The sequence below is a fragment of the Drosophila sechellia genome, chromosome 3R (genome assembly GCF_004382195.2).
Source record: "Drosophila sechellia strain sech25 chromosome 3R, ASM438219v1, whole genome shotgun sequence".
Taxonomy (NCBI): Eukaryota; Metazoa; Arthropoda; class Insecta; order Diptera; family Drosophilidae; genus Drosophila; species Drosophila sechellia.
In genome coordinates this window covers 25,584,171-25,611,910 of record NC_045952.1, presented here as the reverse complement: position 1 = coordinate 25,611,910, position 27,740 = coordinate 25,584,171, and the positions used below count along the sequence as shown (strand labels likewise).

At 43.5% G+C, this 27,740-nt stretch overlaps 7 protein-coding genes across 8 annotated transcripts; 3 read left to right on the top strand and 4 right to left on the bottom strand.

Moving 5' to 3' along the window:
* Positions 1-6: 6 nt before the first annotated feature.
* LOC6617133 lies at positions 7-1,416 on the bottom strand. The gene is made up of 5 exons (XM_002041424.2): positions 1,338-1,416; positions 1,155-1,247; positions 939-1,095; positions 463-596; positions 7-402 (listed from the first exon to the last, which is right to left on the bottom strand). The coding sequence occupies exons 1-5, from the start codon at positions 1,414-1,416 to the stop codon at positions 50-52; spliced, it is 816 nt and encodes a 271-aa protein (XP_002041460.1). The 3' UTR covers positions 7-49.
* A 1,758-nt stretch (positions 1,417-3,174) lies between these two features.
* Positions 3,175-7,836, top strand: LOC6617132 (fibrillin-2). The gene is made up of 4 exons (XM_032721702.1): positions 3,175-3,303; positions 3,363-3,535; positions 3,999-7,660; positions 7,716-7,836. Exons 1-4 carry the CDS (start codon positions 3,202-3,204, stop codon positions 7,769-7,771), a joined length of 3,993 nt encoding a protein of 1,330 aa, XP_032577593.1. The 5' UTR covers positions 3,175-3,201; the 3' UTR covers positions 7,772-7,836.
* A 2-nt stretch (positions 7,837-7,838) lies between these two features.
* LOC6617131 (protein takeout) lies at positions 7,839-9,049 on the bottom strand. Its single transcript, XM_002041422.2, has 4 exons — positions 8,923-9,049; positions 8,616-8,865; positions 8,352-8,485; positions 7,839-8,284 (listed from the first exon to the last, which is right to left on the bottom strand). Exons 1-4 carry the CDS (start codon positions 9,047-9,049, stop codon positions 7,926-7,928), a joined length of 870 nt encoding a protein of 289 aa, XP_002041458.1. The 3' UTR covers positions 7,839-7,925.
* A 519-nt stretch (positions 9,050-9,568) lies between these two features.
* LOC6617130 (circadian clock-controlled protein) lies at positions 9,569-10,586 on the bottom strand. The gene is made up of 4 exons (XM_002041421.2): positions 10,456-10,586; positions 10,150-10,396; positions 9,962-10,095; positions 9,569-9,905 (listed from the first exon to the last, which is right to left on the bottom strand). The coding sequence occupies exons 1-4, from the start codon at positions 10,538-10,540 to the stop codon at positions 9,595-9,597; spliced, it is 777 nt and encodes a 258-aa protein (XP_002041457.1). The 5' UTR covers positions 10,541-10,586; the 3' UTR covers positions 9,569-9,594.
* Positions 10,587-12,534: 1,948 nt separating this feature from the next.
* Positions 12,535-13,945, top strand: LOC6617129 (extensin-2). Its single transcript, XM_002041420.2, has 2 exons — positions 12,535-12,679; positions 13,041-13,945. The coding sequence occupies exons 1-2, from the start codon at positions 12,668-12,670 to the stop codon at positions 13,734-13,736; spliced, it is 708 nt and encodes a 235-aa protein (XP_002041456.1). The 5' UTR covers positions 12,535-12,667; the 3' UTR covers positions 13,737-13,945.
* Positions 13,946-16,885: 2,940 nt separating this feature from the next.
* Positions 16,886-20,355, top strand: LOC6617128 (tyrosine-protein phosphatase non-receptor type 23). The gene is made up of 4 exons (XM_002041419.2): positions 16,886-17,164; positions 18,991-19,175; positions 19,232-19,508; positions 19,574-20,355. Exons 1-4 carry the CDS (start codon positions 17,156-17,158, stop codon positions 20,201-20,203), a joined length of 1,101 nt encoding a protein of 366 aa, XP_002041455.1. The 5' UTR covers positions 16,886-17,155; the 3' UTR covers positions 20,204-20,355.
* A 323-nt stretch (positions 20,356-20,678) lies between these two features.
* LOC6617127 lies at positions 20,679-27,527 on the bottom strand. Of its 2 annotated transcripts, none has more exons than XM_032721947.1 (5): positions 27,125-27,524; positions 24,504-24,794; positions 24,056-24,413; positions 23,375-23,578; positions 20,679-20,916 (listed from the first exon to the last, which is right to left on the bottom strand). In XM_032721947.1, exons 1-5 carry the CDS (start codon positions 27,128-27,130, stop codon positions 20,903-20,905), a joined length of 873 nt encoding a protein of 290 aa, XP_032577838.1. In that variant the 5' UTR covers positions 27,131-27,524; the 3' UTR covers positions 20,679-20,902. The 2 variants fall into 2 exon arrangements, with proteins under 2 accessions (XP_032577838.1, XP_032577837.1); XM_032721946.1 differs by lacking the exon at positions 20,679-20,916 and adding an exon at positions 21,081-22,026 and having other exon boundaries at positions 27,125-27,527.
* Positions 27,528-27,740: the final 213 nt, after the last annotated feature.

Here is a 27,740-nt window from a genome sequence, read left to right as displayed (position 1 = left end):
AGAAGATACAGTTTGAAGGAAGTTTGATTTTATTTCAATAGAACACCTTTCAAGTGATCATGTGTGACTTGCGACCATACAAGGTTAAGGAGGTGGGTATGTCCTCCACAAAGAAGCTGGCCGGAAATAGGGCAAATGTCTTGTGGAGAAGATCCAGTAGCGTTCTTTCCACGGTTTCAACCACCAGTGGACGCAGTGCCTCGAAGACATCCTTCCAATTGTCGTTGAAGAACTGATTGGTGCTATCTTCCACCTCCTTGCTGTGCCCGTTGAAGAGGTTATCCAATCTGGTGCGCACTTTGCCGACCTCCAGCTTTACCTTCACGGATGTCACGTTGTAGAATGTGTAGCCGCCCTTCTCGTAGAGGCGTGTCTTGGTGCTCATCAGTATGTCCAGATCATCTGTCAGTGGAAAAAAATCCGGTTATCATTAATTTAGTAACAAATATCATTAGCAACTACCTATTTCCATGACTATTTTTCCATTTCCCTGCAGAGGCACCAGCAAAATGCGACCGACCATTTTGTAGTGACCATCTATTCGCATTTGGGGCAGGTAGATCTTAGTTAGCCAACTGAAATCCTTCTTGCTGACTCTGGTGGGAAAATTAAGATACAAATGCTTTACACCTATATATCAATTTTTCATTATTCATAGATGCAAAACCCGAAAGCCGGCTCATTTAATGGCACATTTATTGAGATACACAATACCACGTGCGCAAAACTAATTGATAGATCAATGTGAAATAATATTAAATGGCATAGCGCTTTGCTATTAAATTGGCATAACAGGTATAGAAACGTACATAAGTGCATTATCAAATCGGACAAACTTATGTCTGGGAGTTTCCCATCGTCTATAGAGGAGCTCAACGACCTCAATGGAGCAACTTTTGATCGCTCTTGACGGCTGGTTGGAATCGATAGCTACTCACTTGCTCTCCTTGATCAGCATTTTTCCAAAGCCCCTGATCAGCATATCCGTAAGATTGGCGGAAAGGGTGGCCACGTCGCTGTTATCCTGCTTGAACACCAACTGCTCCTGCCTCATGGGATCGATGGGTCCAAAGGATTCCTTTATTTCGGGCACACCTAAAGGATAACAAAGGAGGTCAGTCGCACAAGTCGTGGTTAACATACTGACATCTCACCTTTGACGAGCTGGTTCATAAATGCCTGTATGGAGCGAGTTGAGCACTTGGTGAACTCCGGTTCATAAATCTTGCAGGACTCAATATAGGAGGCTGCAAAGAATGTTCACTCTTAATATCACTTTATAATTGCTTAGTTTTTTTCCATATCCTCATAATTTTAAAGTCCTTTTGTGGACTCACGTTTTTCCGTGTAGAACGCAACGCACTGGACTCCTTGGAGGCCGGCATGGAGCAGCATTAGTAATCCAATTAGGAGCATGGTGGAAAGCTTGCGTCACTGTCACTGCCGGAATCGCAGTCACAACCAGAGCAGATCCTTAATCGAGTTTACTACGCACGAGCTGCGAATGAGATACAACTCGTAGTGGCGCTAGTTTTTATCTGGACAATATATATAGCCGATGCTGATGACTCCGACGACTGCAATTGATGAATTGAATCTGGAGACTCTGGGTAATACCAGAATCGAGCCATTTTCATTCGCTCGCAATGCAAAATGAAATTTATTCCATATTTATTGCACGAGAGTACGGAAAAATTACATAATGAAAAATTATCAATAGGTTTATTTCAAGAAAGTATATAACAACTTTATTTCGAATTTATATTAGGGCTAATTTAACTTAATATTAGATAGAGATGCGTTTAAAAATGTTTTGTCAGACCGAAAAAAATAAATAAATTCATAAATATTCTTTATGACCAGCATTTCTCGCTGTGTAGCTACTGCTATTGCTGTTGTTATGCGACTCTGAAACTGTAGCGACTTTACCTTGCAACCGAACCGGTAAGCTAACTTAATGTCTATCTGGAAAATACGCTGACAACTATGGCACGAACAAAACACTGTTTGTATCTCTGTATTCGACTCTGTTTTCATCTGGGAGAACTTAATTGCTTGAACTGAGGTGCAATAAAGTGTTTAGATGCCATAATAAAAACATTAAATGGAGCATCTTTCAAATTGAACACATTGTGTTATTTATCTAATAACTGCAATAAGTCTAAATACATGGATCAAACTTCAAAAATCGCTTGAATGATGTCATATTTTTGAGATTGCTTCGGGTATCCCTATCCATTGAGTGGGATAAAGTCACAAAAAATGTGAGAGGGGCATTGTCCCGGAATTTATTTACAAAGATTTTCTTGACTCTCATCTAACTATAAATGTTAGTCCTACATAATTGAATTATGTCATGGTCAGTATTATATTATAGTATTATCGTTTTATTATATTTTAAATTTGCGTGCATTTGCAATACATTACTATATTTGTAATAACCTCTTTTAAGAGCCAATCACCCTTTAAACCCTAAACAAGGGTACCATTAATTTGATAAGAAGTTCGTAACTTAAATATATATTTTTTATCAGAATCACCGACTGTTTTAATGATTCTCTGAGCTTAAAAAATGTGTTCAAATATTATAATAGATATCGGTTAGTATTTATAGATCTTCTGCAAGAGTATATAAACTTCTGCTGATCTTTGTATACTTTTATTCTCGTATTTCATTACAATTTCTTATGCTCTCATATTTCGTTCTTATACACAATCCTAGTTTGATTACACTGCACTAACGTAGTATAATAGTGATATGTATACCCCATCGTTGGTCGACTTGACTGATACATACCCTATATTCTGCTAAATAGTGTGAAAACGCGTGTTGATATTGATTATGGTAAAAAGTGGCAAGCAATAAAAATTAAAATAAAATATGATAAATATTTGGAGTAATGACTTCCGTAACAACAAATGAAAGACCTTCAAATTTTCCTTTGTTTATTGCTCTTTGGGCAGACTGGGCGAGACCTCTCTTACTCTTCTTATAAAGGAAAATATAATTGCGATAAGCAATTGAGCTCCACTAACCGCTTGGTAAAAATCTCCATGGGCTTAGCTTGAATTGAGTTCTCAGATAAGTCCCCTCAGCCAGTGGTTGTGTTTCAAGCAAAAGCATTTGCAAAAATATTTAGCACAAGCGTCTTTAGTAATATTTTGAAAGGCATTGGCATCGGTTGAATACTTAAAGACACCATGTGGATTTGTAAAATAACGATATATTCCCTGCTCCTCGGACTCTGTGCGGCTCAGATCTGTAATGTTATTGTTACTAGGAAATTTAAAGGAACTACTGTGGTAGGCGGTCCATCAAAAAAAATAATGCAATTCATTCTTTAACTCATTTCCGTGTTTAGGACGTTCAAACGAAGGATTGCTGCAAGGGTTACAAAAAAGTAAGGAGTTCCCCACTCAGATGTATTGCACAATGCAATAAGCAAATAGATTGCGTAAGTGGCTTTTGCACGAAAACAAATGTCTGCACCTGCTGGAAAGGATATGTCAACTTAAATAACGATCCATATAACCGGTAGGTAATACGATCTAAAAGAATAAAAATCAAAGAATGACATTATTCTAATTTCTTTGGTATAACCATTATTTAATCAGGACATATTACTTAATGTATCAGAATGTAGCGTTTTCTAGCGTTTGAAGTTCAAGTTGCCTGAAACTAAAAATTAAAGTGTCTAAAGAGGTTCTCGGCATATATAATTGCCAAGCTGTAAGATTGTATTCCCAACGACAGCTTCATACATTTCATTAAATTTATTATTGTGTTAAAATATGGTAAACTGCATGATAATGGCTATGTAAAATACAAATATAATCCCATAAACGGAAGGAAATGAATGTTGATTAGGAGGTCATAAACGGCTTTGGAATTGTAAAATTCGCATACGAGATAATAAATGCCAAAATGAAAAATTAAAAGTTGGTCACAAAAGGCATCGAATTGATATGTGAAATTTCAATTTTTTCCATTCGTACAGATGTGTGCCCTACTGCAAGGGCTGCAGTCGAGGAACCTGCCAATCTCCTGGCCGCTGTATCTGTTCCGCGCGCCATCTGCTGGACAAAAAGACAAACAACTGCATACCCCAATGTGCCAGTGGTTGTCCCAATGGGACTTGTATAACACCCAACCAATGTAGTTGCAACGAAGGATACAAGCTGAATGCAACTACCCAGGTGTGTCTGCCAACATGCAAGGACAACTGCAAGGCAGCCAATGGCTTCTGTGCGGCTCCGAATCGCTGCGAGTGCAATCAAGGTTTCGTTCCCAAGCCAAAGTCCAAATCGTTTGAGTGTCAGCCGAAATGCAAAAATGGCTGTAGCAACGGAGTTTGCCGGGCTCCCGACAAATGCGAGTGCAACAAATTCTACAAAAAGGACATCGATGGGAACTGCGCTCCAGTCTGCGAAGACGGATGCGTGAATGGGAACTGCACTGCCCCGGACGTCTGTCAATGTCTGCCGGGATATACGAAAATAGGGCACAATGTCTGCTTGGCCGTTTGTCCCGATGGTTGCCAGAACGGAGTCTGCGTGGCGCCCAACGAGTGCTCCTGCAATGCTGGATACACGAAGCTGGAAGGTGTCTGCACACCTGTTTGCAAGGATGGATGCGTGAACGGATTCTGTGCTTCTCCAGAAAAGTGCTCCTGCTATGATGGATATGAAATGGACAGTGAAAACAGATGTTCTCCAGTTTGCCCAGGTGGATGCAAGAACGGTTTCTGTGTTGCCCCAGGAAAGTGTTCCTGTGATGAAGGATACAGCATGGAAACAGAAAACAGTTGTAAACCAATTTGCTCAGAAAGATGTGAGAATGGATTCTGTGATGCTCCAGAAAAGTGCTCCTGCAATGATGGATATGCAATGGACAGTGAGAACAGATGTTCTCCAGTTTGCTCAGGTGGATGCAAGAACGGTTTCTGTGTTGCCCCAGGAAAGTGTTCCTGTGATGAAGGATACAGCATGGAAACAGAAAACAATTGTACACCAATCTGCTCCAGAGGATGTGAGAACGGATTCTGTGATGCCCCAGAAAAGTGCTCCTGCTATGATGGATATGCAATGGACGGTGAAAACAGATGTTCTCCAGTTTGCTCAGGTGGATGCAAGAACGGTTTCTGTGATGCCCCAGGAAAGTGTTCCTGTGATGAAGGATACAGCATGGAAACAGAAAACAGATGTACACCAATCTGCTCCAGAGGATGTGAGAACGGATTCTGTGATGCCCCAGAAAAGTGCTCCTGCAATGATGGATATGCAATGGACAGTGAAAACAGATGTTCTCCAGTTTGCTCAGGTGGATGCAAGAACGGTTTCTGTGATGCCCCAGGAAAGTGTTCCTGTGATGAAGGATACAGCATGGAAACAGAAAACAGTTGCACACCAATCTGCTCCACAGGATGTGTGAACGGATTCTGTGATGCCCCAGAAAAGTGTTCCTGCTATGATGGATATGCAATGGACGGTGAAAACAGATGTTCTCCAGTTTGCTCAGGTGGATGCAAGAACGGTTTCTGTGTTGCCCCAGGAAAGTGTTCCTGTGATGAAGGATACAGCATGGAAACAGAAAACAGTTGTAAACCAATTTGCTCAGAAAGATGTGAGAATGGATTCTGTGATGCCCCAGAAAAGTGTTCGTGCTATGATGGATATGCAATGGACGGTGAAAACAGATGTTCTCCAGTTTGCTCAGGTGGATGCAAGAACGGTTTCTGTGATGCCCCAGGAAAGTGTTCCTGTGATGAAGGATACAGCATGGAAACAGAAAACAGTTGTAAACCAATTTGCTCAGAAAGATGTGAGAATGGATTCTGTGATGCTCCAGAAAAGTGCTCCTGCAATGATGGATATGCAATGGACAGTGAGGACAGATGTTCTCCAGTTTGCTCAGGTGGATGCAAGAACGGTTTCTGTGTTGCCCCAGGAAAGTGTTCCTGTGATGAAGGATACAGCATGGAAACAGAAAACAATTGTACACCAATCTGCTCCAGAGGATGTGAGAACGGATTCTGTGATGCCCCAGAAAAGTGTTCGTGCTATGATGGATATGCAATGGACGGTGAAAACAGATGTTCTCCAGTTTGCTCAGGTGGATGCAAGAACGGTTTCTGTGATGCCCCAGGAAAGTGTTCCTGTGATGAAGGATACAGCATGGAAACAGAAAACAGTTGTAAACCAATTTGCTCAGAAAGATGTGAGAATGGATTCTGTGATGCTCCAGAAAAGTGCTCCTGCAATGATGGATATGCAATGGACAGTGAGAACAGATGTTCTCCAGTTTGCTCAGGTGGATGCAAGAACGGTTTCTGTGTTGCCCCAGGAAAGTGTTCCTGTGATGAAGGATACAGCATGGAAACAGAAAACAATTGTAAACCAATCTGCTCCAGAGGATGTGAGAACGGATTCTGTGATGCCCCAGAAAAGTGTTCGTGCTATGATGGATATGCAATGGACGGTGAAAACAGATGTTCTCCAGTTTGCTCAGGTGGATGCAAGAACGGTTTCTGTGATGCCCCAGGAAAGTGTTCCTGTGATGAAGGATACAGCATGGAAACAGAAAACAGTTGTAAACCAATTTGCTCAGAAAGATGTGAGAATGGATTCTGTGATGCTCCAGAAAAGTGCTCCTGCAATGATGGATATGCAATGGACAGTGAGGACAGATGTTCTCCAGTTTGCTCAGGTGGATGCAAGAACGGTTTCTGTGTTGCCCCAGGAAAGTGTTCCTGTGATGAAGGATACAGCATGGAAACAGAAAACAGTTGTACACCAATCTGCTCCAGAGGATGTGAGAACGGATTCTGTGATGCCCCAGAAAAGTGTTCGTGCTATGATGGATATGCAATGGACGGTGAAAACAGATGTTCTCTAATTTGCCCAGGTGGATGCAAGAACGGATTCTGTGTTGCCCCAGGAAAGTGTTCCTGTTATGAAGGATACAGCATGGAAACAGAAAACAGATGTACACCAATCTGCTCCAGAGGATGTGAGAACGGATTCTGTGATGCCCCAGAAAAGTGCTCCTGCAATGATGGATATGCAATGGACAGTGAAAACAGATGTTCTCCAGTTTGCTCAGGTGGATGCAAGAACGGTTTCTGTGATGCCCCAGGAAAGTGTTCCTGTGATGAAGGATACAGCATGGAAACAGAAAACAGTTGCACACCAATCTGCTCCACAGGATGTGTGAACGGATTCTGTGATGCCCCAGAAAAGTGTTCCTGCTATGATGGATATGCAATGGACGGTGAAAACAGATGTTCTCCAGTTTGCTCAGGTGGATGCAAGAACGGTTTCTGTGTTGCCCCAGGAAAGTGTTCCTGTGATGAAGGATACAGCATGGAAACAGAAAACAGTTGTAAACCAATTTGCTCAGAAAGATGTGAGAATGGATTCTGTGATGCTCCAGAAAAGTGCTCCTGCAATGATGGATATGCAATGGACAGTGAGAACAGATGTTCTCCAGTTTGCTCAGGTGGATGCAAGAACGGTTTCTGTGTTGCCCCAGGAAAGTGTTTAAGACACTTGAAGTGGGTATTCATATCGATTGGTGCAATGGCCTTCATCTTGGCAATAATAGTCGCCATGCTGATGACTTATATATTTAAGAAACGCTCGTATCACCTGGACAAGAATGGTTAGCCATGATTCAAACAGTTTTTGAATAACTTAATGATTTTTCTCATTTTCAGAGAGGGAGTTGGGTGTATATTTCTCTCCCAAAAGGGTTGATATCATTCGAGCATGAGCTTCAACGGCAAGTCAGCAATATTCTCATTTTACAATAAAGCTTACTTATAAAATGAAAAAGGATATTCGTTTATGATTTTTATTACACATGTTGAAAGAATTTATGGGATGGGATGGCGTACTACAAGTTAACAATAATAGATATCACTCAACTATTCTTTTCTACCAAGTGTCTCCTTTGGACCATAAAGTTGCTGGGGCGTTGGTATGTCCTCAACGAAAAAGTTGGCTGGTATTAAATGGAAAACCGTAGACATTACGTCATAAAGGATATTTTCCACCGTCTCAACGATGAGTGGCTTCAGGGCCTCGTAGAAATCGCGCCAGTTTTCATTGAAAAACTCATTCGTACTGCGCTCCACCTCCTTGCTGCGTCCATTGAATAGATTGTCCAGATAAGTGCGCACTTTTGTCAGATTCAATTGAACCTGCACAGAGGTCACGTTATCGAAGGTGAAGCCACCCTTTTCATACAGACGTATTTTTGTTAGTAGCAAAATGTCCAGATCATCTGCGGAATTTTAATCGTGTTAGCTGCCCATTTAATCGTATTTAAATATCGAATGAAATCTAATTACCAATCTCAATAAATATTTTTCCAGAGCCACTCAGCGGAATAAGGAGTATTCGCCCGGCCATTTCATACCTTCCATCCAATCTCATTTTCGGAAGATATATTTTGGTCTGCCAGCTGAAATCTTTCTTGCTGACACTGGTGGTCGAAAAAAGATATTTGGTTAGGGTTTAAATCTATTAAGATATCTGTTCCGTGAAGTTGCAGAGCTTTATTAACTCGAACAGTATATAGCAGTATATATGAATTTCATTTTTTTCGTACTTACCGACTCTCCTTTACCTTTGTGTTGGCGAAACCCTTTACCACCAGGTCAGTCAGATTGGCTCTGATGGTGGCCACCTCGTTGTTATCCTGCTTGAAGACTATATCCCTTACTCTCATGGGATCAAAGGGACCGAACCGCTCGAGCACCTCTGGTATTCCAATGTTCAACTGATCGAGAAGCTTCTGAATGCTATTCGTAGAGCACTTGGTGAAGCCCGGTTCGTAGATCCGACAAGATGGCAGAAAGGCAGCTGGGCGACACGATTGGCTAATTGAAAGGATCTGCGACTTTAAGGACATCCACTTACGCTTTTCGGAATAGTAGGCAACGGCTGAAACCATCGACCTATCCATGACGATTTCATTCAGGCACACAAGCGCCAATAATCCACTCCAAATGCCGAGCAAAGTGCGGCCGTAGCGCGTGCTGCTCATGGTGCCGTACTAGCAAGTGTTTATTAATTAAGTAGTTAAGTATCTAAGTAGCTCAGCGAATAGTATCTACAGATGTATGTATCTGCGGCCTAGGCAGCCGCTGCTCAGTCACATCAAACAGTGTCACGCTTTGAAACCGACTAGCCGGCTACTTGCTGTGATCCGGCGTTTTATTCTCAACCGCCAAGATCCGAGATTCGGGTTCTCATATATGGTAACGACTTACAGCAACCTAACGATGCCGGGGCCAAGAGCAACTCATGTTGCTTAATATAATATCATTTTAATTCACCTATTTCCTGACTTAATAGCGAGTATACAGTGAGAAAAGTATCTAGAGATGCTAATATAATAGAAATACTTTAAATGAAAAGATATGCAAATAACATTTAATATAATTATAATACAGTGTCATCAGAAAACAATCAAGCATACATATTTTATAAGCTCAAACACATTTTTACTACCTATTTAATACTTAACGACAGAGCACAAAAACCCATTAAAATAGCATAGAAGTACCCGGTTATATGCTAGTTTAGCATTTAGTGAAAGTCTTTAATCAAATAGGTAGCTGGTACATAGACAAAGGTCTTCTTGAACCGATCCAGGAGCACTCCGCCAACTGTTTGCTCCACCGCGGGACGCAGTACTTCATAGAAATCGCGCCAGTTTTCGTTGAACAAAGTGTGCGCAGTGTCCTCCAGATCCTTGTTGCCGCCAAACAGATTTTCCAGCTTGATGCGGAATTGCTTGATCTCGCGGAAATTTACTTTTACACTTTGCACATCAGCGAAATAACCATCTGAGGTGGCCAGCGGTTTGACAGCCAATTCCAACAATATCAGAGCATTTTCTGAATAAAACCGGCTTTAAGATAGTAATTCGCATAAATTGTAGATTGTATCTTACCAGCTTCGAAGTATCCCTTGCCATGACCATTGAGATTCAGCGCTACCACGTGTCCTTTGCCTTTGTAATCGAAATTGAAACGCAGCTTGGGCACGGAGATCAAAGTCTTGGCTACATAGTGATTGGGATCCCAGCTGAGAATTTTTTATGGTCAAACTTGATTTCGTCAGAATATTTGAACAGCTTACCTGGATTCCATGACTAATGCTTGACCAGCACCTGCTACATAGACTTCCTTCAGATCGGCATTGATAGCTATAGACCTGCTGGCATCCTGGGTAAATTTCACCCTCTTGATGTAAAGTGGATCAAAGGATCCCACGGCGTTGTAGCCGGGAATTCCATCCTTCCACTGACGGAAGAAACTCTGGAAATTGTTGGTCAGGCAGACATTGAAGTTGGGATCCCCCACGACGCAGGGGACTAGAAAGTCGGCTGTAAGTAATCATTTTAGAATATTATTAACTTAATATGTTGTAATGAATGTTCATTACGTTTCTCTGCCAGATATCTAGCTCCTTCCACTGCTGAAAGGAGTACGGCTATAATGCTCAGGAACTTGGCAACTTTGATAATCATCTCGATGATTTGATTCCAAAATGTGATGACTAGAACCGTTTTCTTTGAATGCTCTGATTGAAATGACGATTCTGTCTGGCCTCCGGTAATTTTATTCGAAATGAACCGCTGGAATGTATAACTTTTAAGATCATTTCTTTGTTTTGCCGTTTTATATATATTTAGTTTATTTATTCCTACTCTGTTTTTGGTACAATTAGTAAGTAAACGAGTTTGGCCGCATTAGACTTGTTGTGGTCGTACAGGGTGACTAAATCATTCGAGTCATCTGATGCGATACCCTAGCCCGTAAATGCATTAATTTTTATAATATTACTTAGCCTTTGCCTCGCCGGCGACTCCACTTCCAGTTGTAAGATTCAGCAGTTCTAAAATACTGTCATAATACGTATTTCTATATACTTAGCCATATATTCTAGGCGGCAATTATCTCACTTTCGCTGGAGCCGAACTGGTTCTACAAGATATGCTTTTTTTGTATTCCAGTTAATTATAGATGACAATTCTAGCAAACTACCTTTGCATAGATGCATACTCAAGTGAGGAAAAGAAGCCAAGCGAATGTATTTATCTGCATGCAACCATGACCAAGGTCTGCGATTCTTGGGTTAACGAACTTGTGGTTTTGACATAAGTACCTACACAGAAAACAACGAATTATGAATTATGTATCATGCTTATTTTAAATACGCATGCATTTTAATTCTTTGCCGTAGTGAGACCTGAAAATTTTGGATCTGTTATGGGACAGGCAGAATTTATTTCATGAATTGCTTTTTAACAAGGTACTTGCCGTATTTTTCACAGTGTAGAATGTGCTTTTAGCTGGATTAAAGAAAATCCCCCGAAATAAATGGAATAAATTCAGTATTATAATGTAGGTTGACAACTGTGTTTGTTTTGAATGTGGTTTGGTGACTATTTTTTTTATATCAATTGGATCCTAAGTTACTGGTTGTTTGTGAAATAAATTCTATAAATTGATTTAAATTCTAAAAATATCCAGAGATCTAGACAAAACATCACATTTTTTTTGCTGCCTATCTATGACGTAATTTCAGCAACCAGTTTTCTTAGCCCAAGCATTGACTAGGTCAGTATACCAGCATATAAGTTTTCGTATTGCTTTCTTTTGCCAGCATCAAGTGTGAGTTTTGACAGGCTAAGAGAAATGGCTAAATCCGCTGTCAAATTGCATGTTGTGGTTGCAGATTGCTATTGGCCAGTGCACTTCACTGGGAGCAGGTTAGCAGGTGGGGTGGGAATTGCCTTGCATAATTGGAATGCTTAGCAAGTGCAACACTTCCGCACCTCGCAGTACTGGCATTTTATTCTTTTCTGGATTGTAGATTTCAGTGATGCCAAAGGTACTTTTTTAATGTCGTCTATAAATTGACTTTAAAGAAAACTAACACTTGATAAATCAATGTGAATTGTAAACGTTTTTAGATGGCACTTAAAAACTATCTTACATCGCACTTTGTATCTTTGTATCTGAAGCTAGAGTGTACCCATATGAGTAGGATATGGAACAAGTGCCAAGTGTACCTAGTTCGCATCACTGTTGCTGCTCAGATCTCATTGCGTATGCGTGAGTGTTGCGGTCTGGAAGCATAAATTGCTGGCCAAGAATTCGAGTAGACGACGTTAACAACCTGATTGAAAATTGCTGCGCGTCGGCCCGCTGCTGGTAAGTGAATTAACTGTAGAGGTGAGTGAGTGGGCATACCGCTCGTGTACTTACGTCCAGCTGGCCGCCGACCGCTTTCGATTTCTATGCTGCATTCAAAGCCAAGTCGAATCGGTTCTCGGATCGGATCGGGAGCTCGGCCTCGGTTAACGTATTCGTTTTCGTTTTCTGATCGCAGCTGATCGCCAGACCCAGAGACTTCGGCTTGAAGCTTTAGTTTCTGCCATGGTTTTTTCCCCTCTTGGCCCGCTTTTGCGAATTGTTGACTGCGGTATAAAAAGCGTTGCACGCCCTGATTTTCTTTTGAGTTTGTCGTTTCGATTCGCAGAGTCTCGAGTGCAAGTGCAGAGCACATTTTCCATTTTCGCAGTGCATTACTACTTTGGGAGATTGGTGAAAACGGTTCGACATTGACAATTGGTTCTAAGCTTGGCAACATGTTGAAATTGGTAAGATGCAGCCAGGTGGTTCATAGTGTTACATCCCCAAAAGCTCGATATTCATATCGGTATGCAAAAAAGAATTTGCGCAGTGAATTTTTAGAATGCAATTTAGCCAACCGGTTTGTTCAGATCAGAGTCTATGATAAAGAGTATCTTAATTGCTGCTTTATTACTCAGCCATGTCCTTGAGTGAATGTTTGTGCACTGATAATCAGAGCAGCTAATTAAGGTATTTAGCCCAAAGTAAGGCAATAAAAGTTCATGTGTAATTGCTGTCTTTACAGATGGGTGTGACCGAAATGGTGATTTAATGATACAAACGGTTTGAGTCACTCTTTCACTCAACTCTTTGTTTTTCAATTTGCAGACCTTGAGCTTGGGGCTTCTGCTTCTGGCGGCCCACGATGCGTATGCCCAACACCAGGACTACACCACACCGGTGCCCATTCTAAAGCAGATCGACAAGCACAACGACGACGGATCCTACACATATGGATACGAAGCGGCCGATAAGAGCTTCAAGATCGAAACCAAGTACGCAAATGGTGAGGTCTATGGAAAGTACGGCTATGTGGATGACCAGGGAAAAGTGCGCGAAATAGAGTATGGAGCCAGTAAGCGTGGCTTTGAGCCCGCTGGCAGCCACATCAATGTGCCACCACCTACACTGACCAACAGCAATCCCTATCCATTGGGACCCAACGAACTGGACGATGGCCAGTATCGCGAGGACCCCTCGGTGTACTACAAGGACCAGAAGTTCAATCGCCCCCTTTCACCGGCCAGTAAATTCAGCCTAAACGATTTCGGCCGCGGCCAGCAGCAGGCGTACGCCCCGCCCCCTCGGCAGCCCGCCCCCCAAACGCCGTACTACAATCCCACACCCCAGTACTACAATCCCCCGGCTCCGCAGCCCCGTTACTACCAGCCGCCGGCCCAGAACTACTATAATCCCCAGCAGCAACAGCCATACAGAGGGTTGCCGGAGCAACATCATCCCTCCCTGCGAAACCTCAACCTCTACACCGGTTCCTATAGCATCGACTATACGGGCCGGAAGTAGAAAGGATGTCCTTTGGATGGGGGGATCACCTCTGAGTTGGGCCAGAGAGTCTGGGACTGAAGTGTCCGAGGACAATGTCAACTTGTTACTGCCAAATAAATCAGTCACTCCGCACAACCCACACATATCTATTACTGTACCTGTTTATATATGTTCTTGAATGTGTGTAATAAATCGAGTTTCGAGACCTGAAGCGTTTACAGAGAAAACGAAGGTGTTATGAAATCATTAAATGTTTTTGGTAATTGCTATGAAAATCAAAGGCAATTAGGGTGTTAAAAATTCAGCTAGCAAACATTCAATCAATTTACGCTACCTTTTTCGCTGTCATTTACCGCCAAGTAATTGTTCTCAGTGCTGAGAAGTATTTGAAATATCTGCTGTGGCATTCAATTTAGCCAACTACCAGGTTCCGCTTCAATTAAGCCGCCCCACAGCAGAAATGGTAGCAAAACCCAGCCGATTGAAATAAAGGCAAAGAGCCCAGCAAGTGGCCAATAATCGTTAAGCCATTACGTCAACACAGAATGATCGAGCCAAAACAACAACAAAAAAAGACAAGCATTGTGGCCAATTCAGATTGAAAACCGAAGTGGATTTGCTGTTGACTGGAATTTGGTGCACTTATGCAATGTGCTGGCCCCAAACCACTTTCAAATGCACTGCCACCAACGGCCGACCAGTTGGCCATAAGCATGGTCTATGTACTTGGTGCTGGGTGGTGGCACCACTGCCTTTGTCTTTTGGGTATGGGTACTGCAGGTACTGGAAGAGGTGGCTTAAAGCTTGTTGGATAATTGGAAGTCACCCTCGGATCAATAGGCAAACAAAGAGCTTAAATCAGCGTGGTACTTAACTGTTCGTTAGCCTAAATGAGCTATTAATTATGTAATTTAATTGAATTTGACTTAAATTTTCTAAAGGTTTTCCGTTTTATTAAAACGCATGATTACCAATTTTTATATGTATGTTTAAAGCAAACCAACAAATTAGATAATAAAAAAGTTATTTAATACTTCAACTAAGAGCTATTCCCTGTTTTTTTAAAGCCACTATTTATAGTTTGTCATATACATTTGGTTGTGTGCGCCATTCAAGTTCCTTTCCACTGTGCCAGTTGGCCAAGTCAAACATTCAAAGCGTTTTGCTGGCGGCACCAGCGAAGAATCAAGTCCAGACTGCACCTCTTAAAAAGCAGTGCACAAGCACACATTACAGGTTTTGAATTATTTGTATATATTTTCAGCATTTATATAATTCCGCAGAGCAAAACAGAGAAACTGGTCTGAGGCTGGGGCGTTGGCATGACTCAAGAATTTCCTGCAAAACTGTCTACTTTGCCATGGCTGACTTGCGAACAGCTGCTGCACTTACCACATTATTTTGCAGCACCAGTTTCTGAGGTGGCAAAAAGACGTAGGTAGGGAATTGTTATGATTCCCATTCAAAAATGAGTGGGCGGAGATGCTGCAGTGGGTCTACTCCTTTGGCCCTGCATTCAATTGTATTGAATAGTTCGCAATAAATGGGGGAAGTGTACATTTGTAAGCTGGAAATAAATGAATGGAATGCCAAGATTCGTGGAAGCATACTTAACAAAGATAGTTCTATTGTTAAACCATTTCTAAAATGATGTTATATATAAATACCGTATTTTTTGTTATATTCCGATATATTTTAGCGAACTCTTTCGACCTTGATAGTGGCAGTGCGTCTACACATGCTCGCAAGTTCAGGTGCACGCCCATTTGCCCCCCAGACCGCTGCCCACGAAAAAAAGCCGGACACAAACTAGTCTTTAAAATGATATACTCAACAAAAACAAAAAAAAAAAAAAAGAAAAAAAGCAACTGACAAGCGAAATAACAATCGCACGCACTTGAAGACTGGAAATCGCCCTGCGTCATGGGCGGCACTTAAAGGAGGCATATAGATAGAGAAGGGAGCGCCACTGGGGGACAGGCAATCGTTGACGGTTTCCTGATCTGCGGCAATGTGGTGCAGTGGCCGACCAGTTTTTCAGCTGAACTATTGCCATTCCGCTGCGGGTTGCATTGCTGCCTGTTTCATGTGGTTGTTCAGCTAAAACGGAGTGCAACCCATGGTGTGTCATTAATTCCATCAGAATGACTCCCGCAAGGCCATTCCGCGTGGCTGCGGAAAAGTGCAGGCGAGGGAGTGGGGTGCGGCTAACAGTCTGGAAAGTGACATGTTGGCTGGTTCTGGTTGTGATTCAGACATCAAGCATACGCACTGTTGAACCACCGAGAACAACATTAAAATAAATAAGATATTTATTCGCTAGCTGGTTTGTAAACTATTCGGGTATCTTTTGTATTCTTTTAAAGAGAGTATTTCTTATTTTCGAATTGTAGTGGATGTCAATTATGACCGTTTGAACATAATTTTATACAATTTATAGGCAAACCAGTTTCAAAGGGCTCACAAACATAGCTTGCTAATTTCGCTTCATATTTTAACAATTTATGGCCCTCACAGTTTTGATTAATTATCGTGGATGGCCACATCTCAATGAGGTTAGTTGCCATAGCACACCGAAGGTCGGAGTTAGAGGTAGGACTACCTACCACCCTGATTTCGAAAGCAATTTGTTAAATTTATTAAATTGTTTTGTGGTACTTAACGACAACAAGTGGTTGACCTAATTCGTTGAGCTGTGGGGTCAGAAAAACTCTTGAAATTGGCCAAGCAAGCAAAATGAAATTCTTTCTTTACCGTTGGGCGAAGTTTAAGCTTTAAAAAGGAACATTTCTTTTGACGTAAAATAATGTAATGCATATGAAATTACGTATATTTTATATATATGGTCATTCTTGGCCATTCCTGTGGCGATGGCTAGGAAAAGCTCTTCAAAGCACAGAGAGAACTCCGATGAATTCGCTGTCTCAAGCTCGATCAAGCTCCGCAGCCTCTCTTTCTCTCTATATATCTCTATATCTTTTTCTCCAGAGAAACATTTCCACTGGCGACCGCTCTCCGTCCTTTCGTTGGTGAAGTTTTGTGGTGCTGCGGCTGTTGGAGTGGCTCAGTGGTGCAGGGGTGCGGGATGTGGGGTCTTTGGTCCGTTATGGGAGAGGGAAAAAGGTTTTCCGCGATCGGTATATAAAGCGAAATACAACAACCTGGGCGGCTCAGTTGCCGTCGGTCACAAGTTAATACTCCACGCGATCTCCACCGAAGTCGGTCCGAAGAATTGGCCGATTTGCCCAAGATAGTCACCCGGTTCATTAGGGGATTTGGAATTGGAATTGAAATTGAAAGTGCTTTGTTGTCTTCGCCACTCGATATTCAGCTGGTTGTTGCCAGCGAAGGCCTTTTGGGATTGCATTCAGGGCTTAATCGATTCGAAATAGCTGGCCCCACAAAGCCAATCAGCGGATACAATTCAACAGTTCAACATGAAAGTGGTATGTGAGTGGGCGGATATATATATCGATGGGTGGTAAATATCATAGGTCGTTCGACAGAATCACTGGATGCGTGGCCGCAAAAGGGGTGTATTTGCGACTAAAGGGGAGGTACTGATCTGTAAACTTACGTCATCGCCATTGCGGCGACTGTTGTGCAAATATCGCATAATTTGCTATGCAAATCGAGCGAACCGTTAATTTGCTCCCAGCCCCAATCGCAATTGTTCAGCTTGGCTACAAGCGACATTTTGCCAGGTCTTTTTGCCCGATATCCAGTACACCAATCCACTCCACTTGGCACCCAATTTGGTAACTGGATTTTGACATAATTTATGAACGACGCAGCATCTTGAGAAAAAAGTAGCAGGAACTTCAATCAGCACAAGTTGCACTAACAAGCTCGCCGCTGCCACATAGTTGTGCCCCCCTTCGGTCCAGCGTGAAAATATCAAAGGCAAACTGTGGATCAGTTCACACGCGGCAGTCAGCTTTTTGGTCAGTTTCTGTTCGGTTTTCGGCGCACTGGGTCCCCCGAGCATGTCGTGGTCTGGATGTATCTCTATCTCTAACCGTGCCTGTATCTGTATCTGTATCGGTGCCTGTATCTAACTACCTGTCCGTCCACCTGTCCGTCCGCGCCAAGGCTGCAGCACACAGAGCCTAGCTAGTGAAAGGTTTTGGCATGCGGAATGGCTGAAAAAACAAACCATAGTTCAAAATGCCAAAAACCGAAGCTAGATTCTGACCATCAAAGCTCGTTGGCCCAGTTGTTGGGCTAAAACCATAAAACCTAGGACTAACATTTTCACCATTTCTGTGAGTTTGGCGAATCCTCTTCTTCACAAGAAACTGAGAAATGTTTTGAAATGTAATGGATTGATTTAAATATTTGATTGCAATTATTGTGATTTATGCGAAAAGCTCCCACGAATTGCAAGCACACAAAACATGGACAGTCACAGACACACACACACACAGTCACAGTCTTTCAGTTATTCAGTAATTTCGCGCAAATTTCTTTGGCATTTGCTTGCCGCAGCCGCATACTTGCAACACATTTCGGCAAGTGTGGGAACTTTTCCCATTTTCCCATGCATAATTTGCGTGCCTGACTCTTTCGGGTTTTCTTCGCCCCTGCATTTGCTGCCGGATTACCCAATTGCAGCTGCGATGTGTTCGTTGTGTGGGAGTCACATGGCTGGGCAACGATAATTGGCATTCCCCGCCAGCTTCTTTGGCATCTTTCTTCCCGATAGCTTTTCTCCACGCCACTGCTGGGCATTCAATTAATCCCGTCCAGCCCATCCTGCTGAGCGGCCATATCGCGTGTCATTGGGATTGGGCTTTCAACTGGGCTCGGCCTTTATGCAACTACACTGAAATAAAAAGGAAAAGGTTTTCGTAAATTTCAAATTCCAAAAGAATCTTATTCACAAAATTTCCATATTCTATTGATTTCGCTTGTACTTCTTTTCTGACTCGAAATTGAAGTTATTTCTTTCAGTGTTTGTAACTGAATCCGGGGTATTGGTTCCTGCTTGGCATTGAGAGTGTCATTGGCCGGCGGAAAAGTGAAAGGCAGCCTGGCTTAAGACTTTTGTAGACATCGTCGCCGTCTGGCATTCTGGCATTCTGGCCAGCACTCAGACTCTGATGCACTGTCAAGGTGTTTCGATGGCCAGGGGCGAGGTGGAAACCCAACTCTTCTGGCAGACAGGGTGCAATTAACTAACCGGTTGTCATTGGACTAGACAGACTTATGATCATTTATATCCTATCACCACTGATTTAATTGACTTAAAAAGAAATGGCTTGTCCTACAGATGCAACGCGTGCTCTTTGTCGGCTGCCTCATAGTGGGCGTGGGTATGGTGAGGTCACAGGACTACCAAGACTACCAGGAGAACACACCAAGGACTGCTCCTCTCCGACTGCGAGCTAATGCCGCTCCTGCTCGAGCTGAAGCGCCACGGGCTGATCCAGTGGCAATCCTCAAGCAGATCAACAAGTGGGTAACAATTTAGACATTAAATTACACTAACTACACATAATATTCCACATCAGGCACAACGAAGATGGCTCCTACACCTATGGCTATGAGGGAGCTGATGGATCCTTCAAAATCGAGACCAAACTGGCCACCGGCGAAGTGAAGGGCAAGTACGGATATGTGGACGAGACCGGAAAAGTTCGAGTAGTGGAGTACGGAGCCAACAAGTATGGCTTCCAGCCATCTCGAGAAGGTATCACCGTGGCACCGCCCACACTGGTGGATGAAACTCTCAAGGAAGAACCGGATTACGCAGATGAGCCGGCACCACAGCGCCCACAAAAACCCTATGTAAGTATCAATACACACTTAATTGAATAATAATTAATTTGGTAAAACTGATCATTTTTTTCCAGCGTGTTCAGCGTCCCCAGCCACGCCCTCAGCCTCGCCCACAACCTCAACCCCAGCCGCAGTATGTGCAATACGAGGAGGAGGAGGAGCCACCACGTCGAGTTCAGTATGCCCCAGCTCCTCAGCCGCAGCCCCAACCACTGCCGCAGCCACAGCATCTGCCACAACAGCACCACCAACCATCGGTGGATCCAGCACCGCCAAGACTCCAGGTTCCTGGAGCTCAGCGAACCACCGACGTACTCTACTCGCCGCTGCAGCGTCCCGCTCGCCCGGAACCGGATTACTCGCAAACGCAGAGCTTCGGCGATGGTCCCTCGAATGTGCGGATTTCCCGACCCGTTTATGCCCTGCCCCCCGCCTCACCAGCTCCGAGCAGTGCCCGGGCTCAGGGATTCCTGGCCCCAGCCTCCGGTGGACGTCCGCTGCTGCAACCGGTGGGCTTCGGCCAATCCCAGGGACCCAGCGCTCGTCCTATCCAGCAGCAGCCGAGCTTCCAGCCACAACCGCGGCCACAGGCTCGTAGTGGCGGAGGCGGTGGCTCCGGATTGCTCGATCAGTTAGCCCGAGACTATGCCCTGCCCCAGGGTAATGCCCAGCCGCTGCACGACATCACCTTCGGCTACTACTGAGCTGGAGTCTGGCAGGCCGTTGCAGTGCCCATCATCCTGAATAACCCAGAGATTCCTTGCTTCTAGGTCCTAATCGCACAGGTGTGCCCTGTCCTCAGATTTTCTAAGCGATAATAAAAATTCCCTGTAATAAATTTAACTATGTTCGAGGAGATTTCATTTGCTTAAGTTCAATAGTTATACGATAGTTTAATGGTATAAATCATAGCCTTCTTTCAGGCTTAGATTAATACAACATTTTTGCAGGGCTAAAAGAACTTGTCCATAATCACACATATTAAATATTTTTCTTATTGCGATTGATATATATATATTTGATAAACGGCACTCCAAATGTACAATACATTTATAAATGTAGTATTTAGTCTACATGAAATCACCATTCTTTAACATAAACTTTACATGGTATTTCGCTGCTTGTGTAGTATACTTTTCGGCCAAAATGAAATGTACCAACCAAATAAAAGTCTTCGTGTTTAATCAACGATTTATTTAATTTAAATACTTAAACGTAAGATGGGGAAGTTCAATTAATGCCAACTGAAGTTTCTGGGTTGCTCTTAACGAGGTGTGAATGGGGGGAGTGACAGCAGATAGATTCGGAATAGGCAGGAACGGTTTGACTAACTCTAGGATACGTGGAGATATGGACGGTGCTGTTAACGAACTGGGCGTGGTCCACAGCTTCCTCATCGTCCTCTACTGATGGTAGACTGCAAAGAGATCGGTGAGAGGTGAAAAAAGGGTTCCCGGTTCAATGTGTGTGGTGGTGCAGCAGCGCAGGAAAGTGGGTGTGCGAGAAAAGATAGAGAGAGAGTGGGTGATTCATTGCTGGTGCTGGGGATCTTTTGGAGCATGCTGTGCTGAGACATTCGGATGCAATATCAATGGCGCGCTTTATTGCCAACCATCGCTGGGAAGCTCAATAAATAATTAATTACGATTAGCATTGCGATAACGAGAACATAAATAAGTTATAGATTTAGGTAAATGCTGCACATGACTTAGAGGACTATAAGCTAAGAACTGCGGGCGATCCCATTAGACCTCCAGCAGGCGGTTGAACATCAGTGGATCCTGTATCTCGTAGTCCTGCGGCCGGAAGACGCGCTTCGTGTGCTTGCCGCCCGCCACATGGCGGCGCACCTTGTAGCCACCGCTGTGTCCTTGGTGGTGCGGTGGTGCACTGTACACGTACTTGGACTTTTGCACCACCGGCGGCAGGTACTGGAAGTGGGGCGACTGCTTGTGCACCTGCTTCTCGATGGAGTAGACGGGTCCGCTGCCGTGGTTGTTACCCTTCCGCTTGGCCACTTCCAAGGCGGCTATAATGGGCGTCAGATCCTTCAGGGCATTGCTCTTGGTGGCGTGGTAGTTCTCCACCCTGTAATCCGCAGCAGCTTGCGGTGGCGAAGCCGCAGCTGCAGGTGGCGAATAATCGTAGCCCTCATTGGGATGCTTCTGGATGTAGAGTTCCTCGGCGGACGGGCGCTTGGCCATCTGGTGATACACATCCGCCGGATTCTTTGAGGCGGGATTATAGGCAGCTGTTATGGACTCAGTGTGCGACAGGGACTCCAAGGTGCCCAGGTTACTGGGCAGCGGTATGCCATAGCTGTTATAAACCTCAGCCTGTTCCAAACCCGTACCCGTTGGCAAACTGGTATCCAAAGCCACTGTCTTGGAGGCCGTGTACTCAGTTTTCCCGTTGGGCAGCAGACTGAGGATCTCCTGGAGCTGTGCAGCCGCCTTGCGGGCTTCCTCGTCCGTCAGCTTGGAGTGGCGGCCATAGATGTTAAAATCATTGCTATTTGCGCTGGTCGCTGCCGTTTTGTGGTAGTCGTTTTGAGTTTGTGGGTGTATGATGTGGTTGTTTGTTGTGGTGGTGTTGTTGTTGTTGTCGAGGTGTGTATGCAATGAGATTTCATTAGATTTACCAAATTAAATATTTGCGTGTTTTTACGTTTGGGTATTTACACTTGGCTTGGTCTGTTTATGTAAGAGTTGGTGGGTGTATTTCAATAAGTATAAAAACTTTTCATTATCTTGCTTTATGAAATCTTAAAATACTCTTACTAATTAACAAATTAGGAAACTGCATTCCAAAAATGAAAAGTGTGCAAGATGCGAAAAGGTTTAAAACTTTTTAAGAAATTTAGTTTTCTCTGTTAACTGTTCTTGTTGTGTTAGATAAGTTTAGATTCTTTATACAAAATGATTGGTTTACTTTACACATTTTGTACTTTTTTGCGCAGCTTCAGAATTTGCATGATGATCGTAGATGAATTCCGGTTTTAGTTTTGGTTAGCTGAATGAGGATAGTCGATAGACCGCGTTGAAGGTTTCGCTGGACTCTTTAATGGGCCACTGGCTAAATACGTATGCGCAACTTTATCAAGTATGCGACATGTGGCCACTGCAAATGGGCCCATTAATATCTGTACAACTCACTTAAGTACTACTGGTGGTTAACGTATATGATAGTATCGGATATATAAGATATGATAAATTATTGAAACATGTTCACATGTCTTTATGTACAATGAATCGATTAATGTTCGCTTGCGCAATGTGCTAAAAAATCGAATAAACTTAGCCTAGGAAATGTGCCATTGGAACAAGTTCCATGGGCCTGGCCATACATCAATAGGCGCACAAGGAGAGATTTCGACGGGCGGTGTTAATATTTACAGTATTTACAATGTATCTCGGTTTTTGCCTCGTCTTCACCAGCCATGAGCAACTGATGATGGTGCTTTCACTTTCTACTCGTTGTTTGCTGTGTGCGGAAGTAAGATGAGGGCCGCCAAAAGGGCGGTGGGATATGGGGGCGGGGCGGCTGAGTATGCAAATAAAGGTGAGTGATTTGCGATTGCAAGTTGATGGGACAAGCCAACTTTAAGATACATTTCTATAAATTTATCAATTACTTTGTTTATGTTTTGCAAAAGGGGAAGGCATATCAAGTACAACTTAGAGACAATATATATACAAACATAAGATTTTCAAATAATCGTATTTACAAATAATATATTACAAATTGATTAATAATATTATTATTATTAAGCATAATCAGATAAAGAACCGACACCCAATTCTGTTAGCAAAGCATTGTATGTACAGTGGAGATTGTTTAGAAGGTTCTGTTTGTCCAGACCCGTATCTACGCACCATCTTGTCCGTAGGCCGATGGCAGATAGTTGCTTGGCGGCGACTCAAAGGCCGCCGGGTGGCTAACGCTGAAGGGCGCCCCGCCGCTGTAGCTGGCCCCGCCCACCGGCGGAAGGTACTGGTGGGTGGCGCTGCTGTAGGACGGGGGCTTCGATGGCGGACCGTAGCTGGCGTGGCCAGTGGGTATCTCGTACGTGGTGATCGCTGCAACGAGACAAATGTGGAGACATTCAGTTGGGTAAAGTGGAACGCAGTCGCAGATGCCGACGGAACGGGTTGCTGGCGAAAACGAAAGTTGCCGGCCTGGCCAGGTTCATTGCGCGCTCCACGCTCCGAATTGGCCATTGGATCTGCAGCTAAATCGGAGCTGGGAGTTGCCTCTTCCGTTTTGGCCAGGTGCGGCTGTGTTAGTTATTAGGCGGCTTAATTGTCATGCATCTAGTTCAGCAACCGAGTTACGTAAGCGAAAGACAATATGTTTTGATTTCATGGCCCAATGGACAATGGCATATGCATTGGAATGAATATTATAGTTTCGCGACCTAGTCCAATTTCTTTGTATACAAGTGACTGGTGCACTACAAGGAGATTGAACATATATGTTTTGCTTGCTTCAAAGGTTAACCATATAATGGCATGAGGAAATTCGTAGTACCTTCTGTTTTCTCTAAGTGTACTTACTCTCGTGATGCACTACGGGTCCAGGTGCGGAGACGGTCTTGTGCCCACTGCTGCCGCCGGAGGAGGCGCCCGACAAGGAGGTCAGCTTGGCGAACAGACCCCCGCCGGAGGAGGAGTGACTAGTGGCGTAGGTGTGCGAGTTGATGTGCGCCGAGTTGATGATGGACTTGCCCACGTCGGTGACCTTGTCGCCACCGGCCGCTACCAGGTTGCCACCCGCACTCAGCGCGTAGCCGCTGCCCTTGATCAGCTGACCCTTGAGTGCGGTGACCCCGCCGGTGATGGCCTTGACCGCCTGGAAGATGGTGTTCAGCACAGATTTCTTGAACGACCAGGGATCATAGTCCACAGAGTTGCCCTGGAAGTGAAGGAGAAATTAAATGGATTAATCGCATTTAATTGATTAATCTGAAAAAATGCAGCTTCATAGTCAACCATGTCAACTTACATGGACAACGATCTCGTGGGACTTGTAGCTGTCCCCGCCACCGCTGCTTCCGCCGGAACTGCCGGAGGCAATTGAGGCGGAGGCCTGGCCAATTCCCGACAGCAGGCCGGACTTCAGGTGCGCCACGTAGTCGAAGCTGCCGGACCGCTTTTGCACCTGTGACTCCTTCACACTCTCGCCCGGTTCGTTGTCCAGATCTGTGTCCTCCAGGGAAAGGGACTTATCGCTAGCTGGAAGGGCGTGGCACATCAGAGGTAGGGCGACCACCAGCAAAAGACTTAGGCTGAAGACCTAAATGTGGTTAAATAAATTAACAACTTGCGACAAAACTTAAGTACCTATTCGAAAATATACAAAACTAGAGCACCCAATTTGTAAAATATAATAATTTATAATGACAGCTCCAACAAAAACTGTAGACAACAAGGAAATTCAATTGCCGAAATGTGTCTCTGCAGAGCGGTTGCACCACCATCGCTTTTTTGTTGCTGCTTTTGTCCGCTTGCCACATCTGTGCACTCATTTGTCAACAGTCACACACACACGCACACGCCGTGTGCAATAATAATCTGCCACTTACCGCCGATATACAAATGTAACTCGTAATCCTCGATCTGCGTACGCAAAACCCACTAAAACCAGACCCCTAATCCTTTACAGTTGAGCGGAATGGACTAATTGGAGGGGGTGGATGGTCATAACCGATTTGGCCAAGGGGGAGGCTAAAACGTTGCTTTGACTTGCGGCATTAGCAGCCGATTCATGCTCCATCAATCTGCCAATATGCTAATTGCAATTGAGGCTAATGCGTCGTGGAATCCACTTAATCTTTGGGAATTGTTGTTGCAATTGTGCGTAATAGTATTAATTGATTAATTTCACAGTTTTTGATCACAACTTTATAACTCTTATCCGAATATAATAATTTATAATTGTAGGCAGTGAAAAAAAAAATGTTAAGTGATTAAGAAATAAGTGGTTTAGGAAAATGAAAATTAAATAATCATATAATTGGCTCTCCAGAGCTTTGATATCAATTTCTTGACTATACGTTTTTAAACCTCATCAACTAAATGTATATCTCTTTTTAGCTCCACGTTTTTGTTAAACGCCATAAATGTTCGTGAGTAGTAATCATTTCCTTCCATTAAATTGCTTTATATTTTTATGAAATTGTAGGAAACATTGGTTGATATTACGCTGGCCTTATTTTTGGCCATTGATTTGTGCAATCCACTTATAAGCCTTGTGTTTGAAATTGAACCAGATTTCGATGGGGAAATGTTGAACAAGCTTTATTGATATTTTCGACAAATGCGTTTTAAATTAGTTTTTTATTTGGGTTAAAGTGGAACCGCCTCGAAAAATATTAATTGAATTGGCAGCCTTTCTCCCCGCGATGGCGCAACCTCCATTATGACTGGCCAAATATGTTGGGATATCTTATACAATGCATTAATTGCCGCAGGCCATGGCCCAAACAATTGGCCAATTGCAATCTGCATACAAATGCACTGATTAATCAAAATAAATATTGTTCTTCGTTTTGGGATTTCATAAGCAGAAACATAAAACAGTGGCAACAAATAATTGAAAGTTAATTGCTGGCCACAATTATTATTTATGGTTCAGCTGACTAATTAACGGTGTGCAAAATTGTGTGCAAAATTCGCTCGAATCCATTGGTATATTGAACTGTTGGCCAATATTTGCCAAAACCATTTTCCCATCCTAGCCTCTTCGCTTTGATAGGTTTTTTAGTTGGCCGACACTGTTTGTTGTTGTTTTCTTTTTCTGTTTGCTCATTGTTATGGCCAATATTTTGTCTGGTCAGAGAGTGAAAGTGTTGTATTTGCCGGCTTGGTGGCCGAAACACAGTCGCTCTCTTATTCCGTGTTCACAAATAATTAGCATACTAATATTATTGCTTAATGGTCGATGAGCAGAATGCCTACGCTGTCTTTTTTATTTTCTTTTTCATATACATATCTATATCTAACTACCTCAACTTTGACTGGTAACTTAATTGCGGTAGGTTCGGTTTACGAACTCGTTTATTGTCGCTACGTGTGCCTCGCCTCACCTGGTTCGTCTTCGCTCTCATCACCTGGGCCGTATTCAAATTTCTTAACGATTTTCGAAAGCAACCCGCTGAGGGATAGAAGCCAGCGGCTCTGACATAATAATTATGCACGACATTTACCTTCGCACTCGATCAAATGGTCATCGCTTCTTGCGAGTCATGACGTAAGGTACCGAGCGACTGAAGGTCTAGTTTGAACAACTCCATCTTCCTAGCCGCCCATGGAGTGCACTGAAGTGATTTTTGGGTTATCCACGAGTTGCGTAATGCAAAGCATCTCTATAAGTCACTTATGCGAGACCGCGCGATAGACATCACGCAGCTCTGGAGCTTAGCTAATAGCACCAGCGATGTGTGGCCAACATACGTACATAAAACGGGTTTCGGTGCAGAATGCCTTGCACTTGAACTTGTTTGCCAAAGAAATTGCATAAACTAGATATGAGCGGATGGGGGGAGGAGATGTATGTCCAAGATTAGACCGCTCAATTAGTCCAGTATTCGGATCAACTTTCACTGCGCTATCCTGTGGACTTACCTTCATTTCGTGCGCCTGCGTTTTTCGTGGACTTAGCTCAAATTGGGCCTTCGATTAGCTGGGCGGCAAATCGAGATCAAAATTCACTTTTACCGATGACGACCTCGGGTTGTTTTTTATTTTCTAGATACTCTTTTTTTAGCGCTGTCTCCTCTTCACACCAACTTTCTTCACTTGGCCACTTGCAATTGGCACTTTTGGCCGCCGCACTTTTTCGACTTCGATTTCGAACCGTTTCGCTTCACGTTTGTTTTGTCATCGGCATTCGTCTCAGCGGTTTGCAGCGCGCACACAAAATTTCACTCTCCACTTTCTTTCACCGATTCGAGTCTCCCGATCTTGGGATATTGTAGCTGCGGCTATATCTCGGCAACGTCTGCGCTCGAACTGTGCTCGAAAATCGCGTTGTGCGGCTTATTTAAAGAAATCACCGGAGAGCCGGCTACGAAGTGCATTTTGAGCGGTTTTTGGGGGTCTTTGCGAACGCTCTTAGTGGCGGGGTTAAGAGTGTTGCCCTCTCTTTCCTGCTCTTTTTGTGTTACAATTTATTTTATATATTTTTTTCGGCAGCATTGCCGACATTTTCATGACAGCCTCTTGGCCGCAAACGAGTGTC

What these genes read in the sequence shown, in the direction of transcription:
- LOC6617133 (XM_002041424.2), bottom strand. Translation starts at nt 1,416, where the DNA reads ATGCTCCTAATTGGATTACTAATGCTGCTCCATGCCGGCCTCCAAGGA. An exon ending in TATGAACCAGCTCGTCAAAG is followed by an intron (nt 1,096 to 1,154) that starts GTGAGATGTCAG and finishes GTTATCCTTTAG; the next exon opens with GTGTGCCCGAAATAAAGGAA. An exon ending in AAAAATAGTCATGGAAATAG is followed by an intron (nt 403 to 462) that starts GTAGTTGCTAAT and finishes TTCCACTGACAG; the next exon opens with ATGATCTGGACATACTGATG.
- LOC6617132 (XM_032721702.1), top strand. Translation starts at nt 3,202, where the DNA reads ATGTGGATTTGTAAAATAACGATATATTCCCTGCTCCTCGGACTCTGT. An exon ending in AATTTAAAGGAACTACTGTG is followed by an intron (nt 3,304 to 3,362) that starts GTAGGCGGTCCA and finishes TTCCGTGTTTAG; the next exon opens with GACGTTCAAACGAAGGATTG. An exon ending in GTATCACCTGGACAAGAATG is followed by an intron (nt 7,661 to 7,715) that starts GTTAGCCATGAT and finishes TCTCATTTTCAG; the next exon opens with AGAGGGAGTTGGGTGTATAT.
- LOC6617131 (XM_002041422.2), bottom strand. Translation starts at nt 9,049, where the DNA reads ATGAGCAGCACGCGCTACGGCCGCACTTTGCTCGGCATTTGGAGTGGA. An exon ending in TGCCTACTATTCCGAAAAGC is followed by an intron (nt 8,866 to 8,922) that starts GTAAGTGGATGT and finishes CGTGTCGCCCAG; the next exon opens with CTGCCTTTCTGCCATCTTGT. An exon ending in AAAAATATTTATTGAGATTG is followed by an intron (nt 8,285 to 8,351) that starts GTAATTAGATTT and finishes AAAATTCCGCAG; the next exon opens with ATGATCTGGACATTTTGCTA.
- LOC6617130 (XM_002041421.2), bottom strand. Translation starts at nt 10,540, where the DNA reads ATGATTATCAAAGTTGCCAAGTTCCTGAGCATTATAGCCGTACTCCTT. An exon ending in TAGATATCTGGCAGAGAAAC is followed by an intron (nt 10,397 to 10,455) that starts GTAATGAACATT and finishes GATTACTTACAG; the next exon opens with CCGACTTTCTAGTCCCCTGC. An exon ending in CAAGGGATACTTCGAAGCTG is followed by an intron (nt 9,906 to 9,961) that starts GTAAGATACAAT and finishes GGTTTTATTCAG; the next exon opens with AAAATGCTCTGATATTGTTG.
- LOC6617128 (XM_002041419.2), top strand. An exon ending in ATCCTCAAGCAGATCAACAA is followed by an intron (nt 19,176 to 19,231) that starts GTGGGTAACAAT and finishes ATTCCACATCAG; the next exon opens with GCACAACGAAGATGGCTCCT. An exon ending in AGCGCCCACAAAAACCCTAT is followed by an intron (nt 19,509 to 19,573) that starts GTAAGTATCAAT and finishes ATTTTTTTCCAG; the next exon opens with CGTGTTCAGCGTCCCCAGCC.
- LOC6617127 (XM_032721946.1), bottom strand. An exon ending in CCCACGAGATCGTTGTCCAT is followed by an intron (nt 24,414 to 24,503) that starts GTAAGTTGACAT and finishes CTTCACTTCCAG; the next exon opens with GGCAACTCTGTGGACTATGA. An exon ending in ACCCGTAGTGCATCACGAGA is followed by an intron (nt 23,579 to 24,055) that starts GTAAGTACACTT and finishes GTCTCGTTGCAG; the next exon opens with CGATCACCACGTACGAGATA.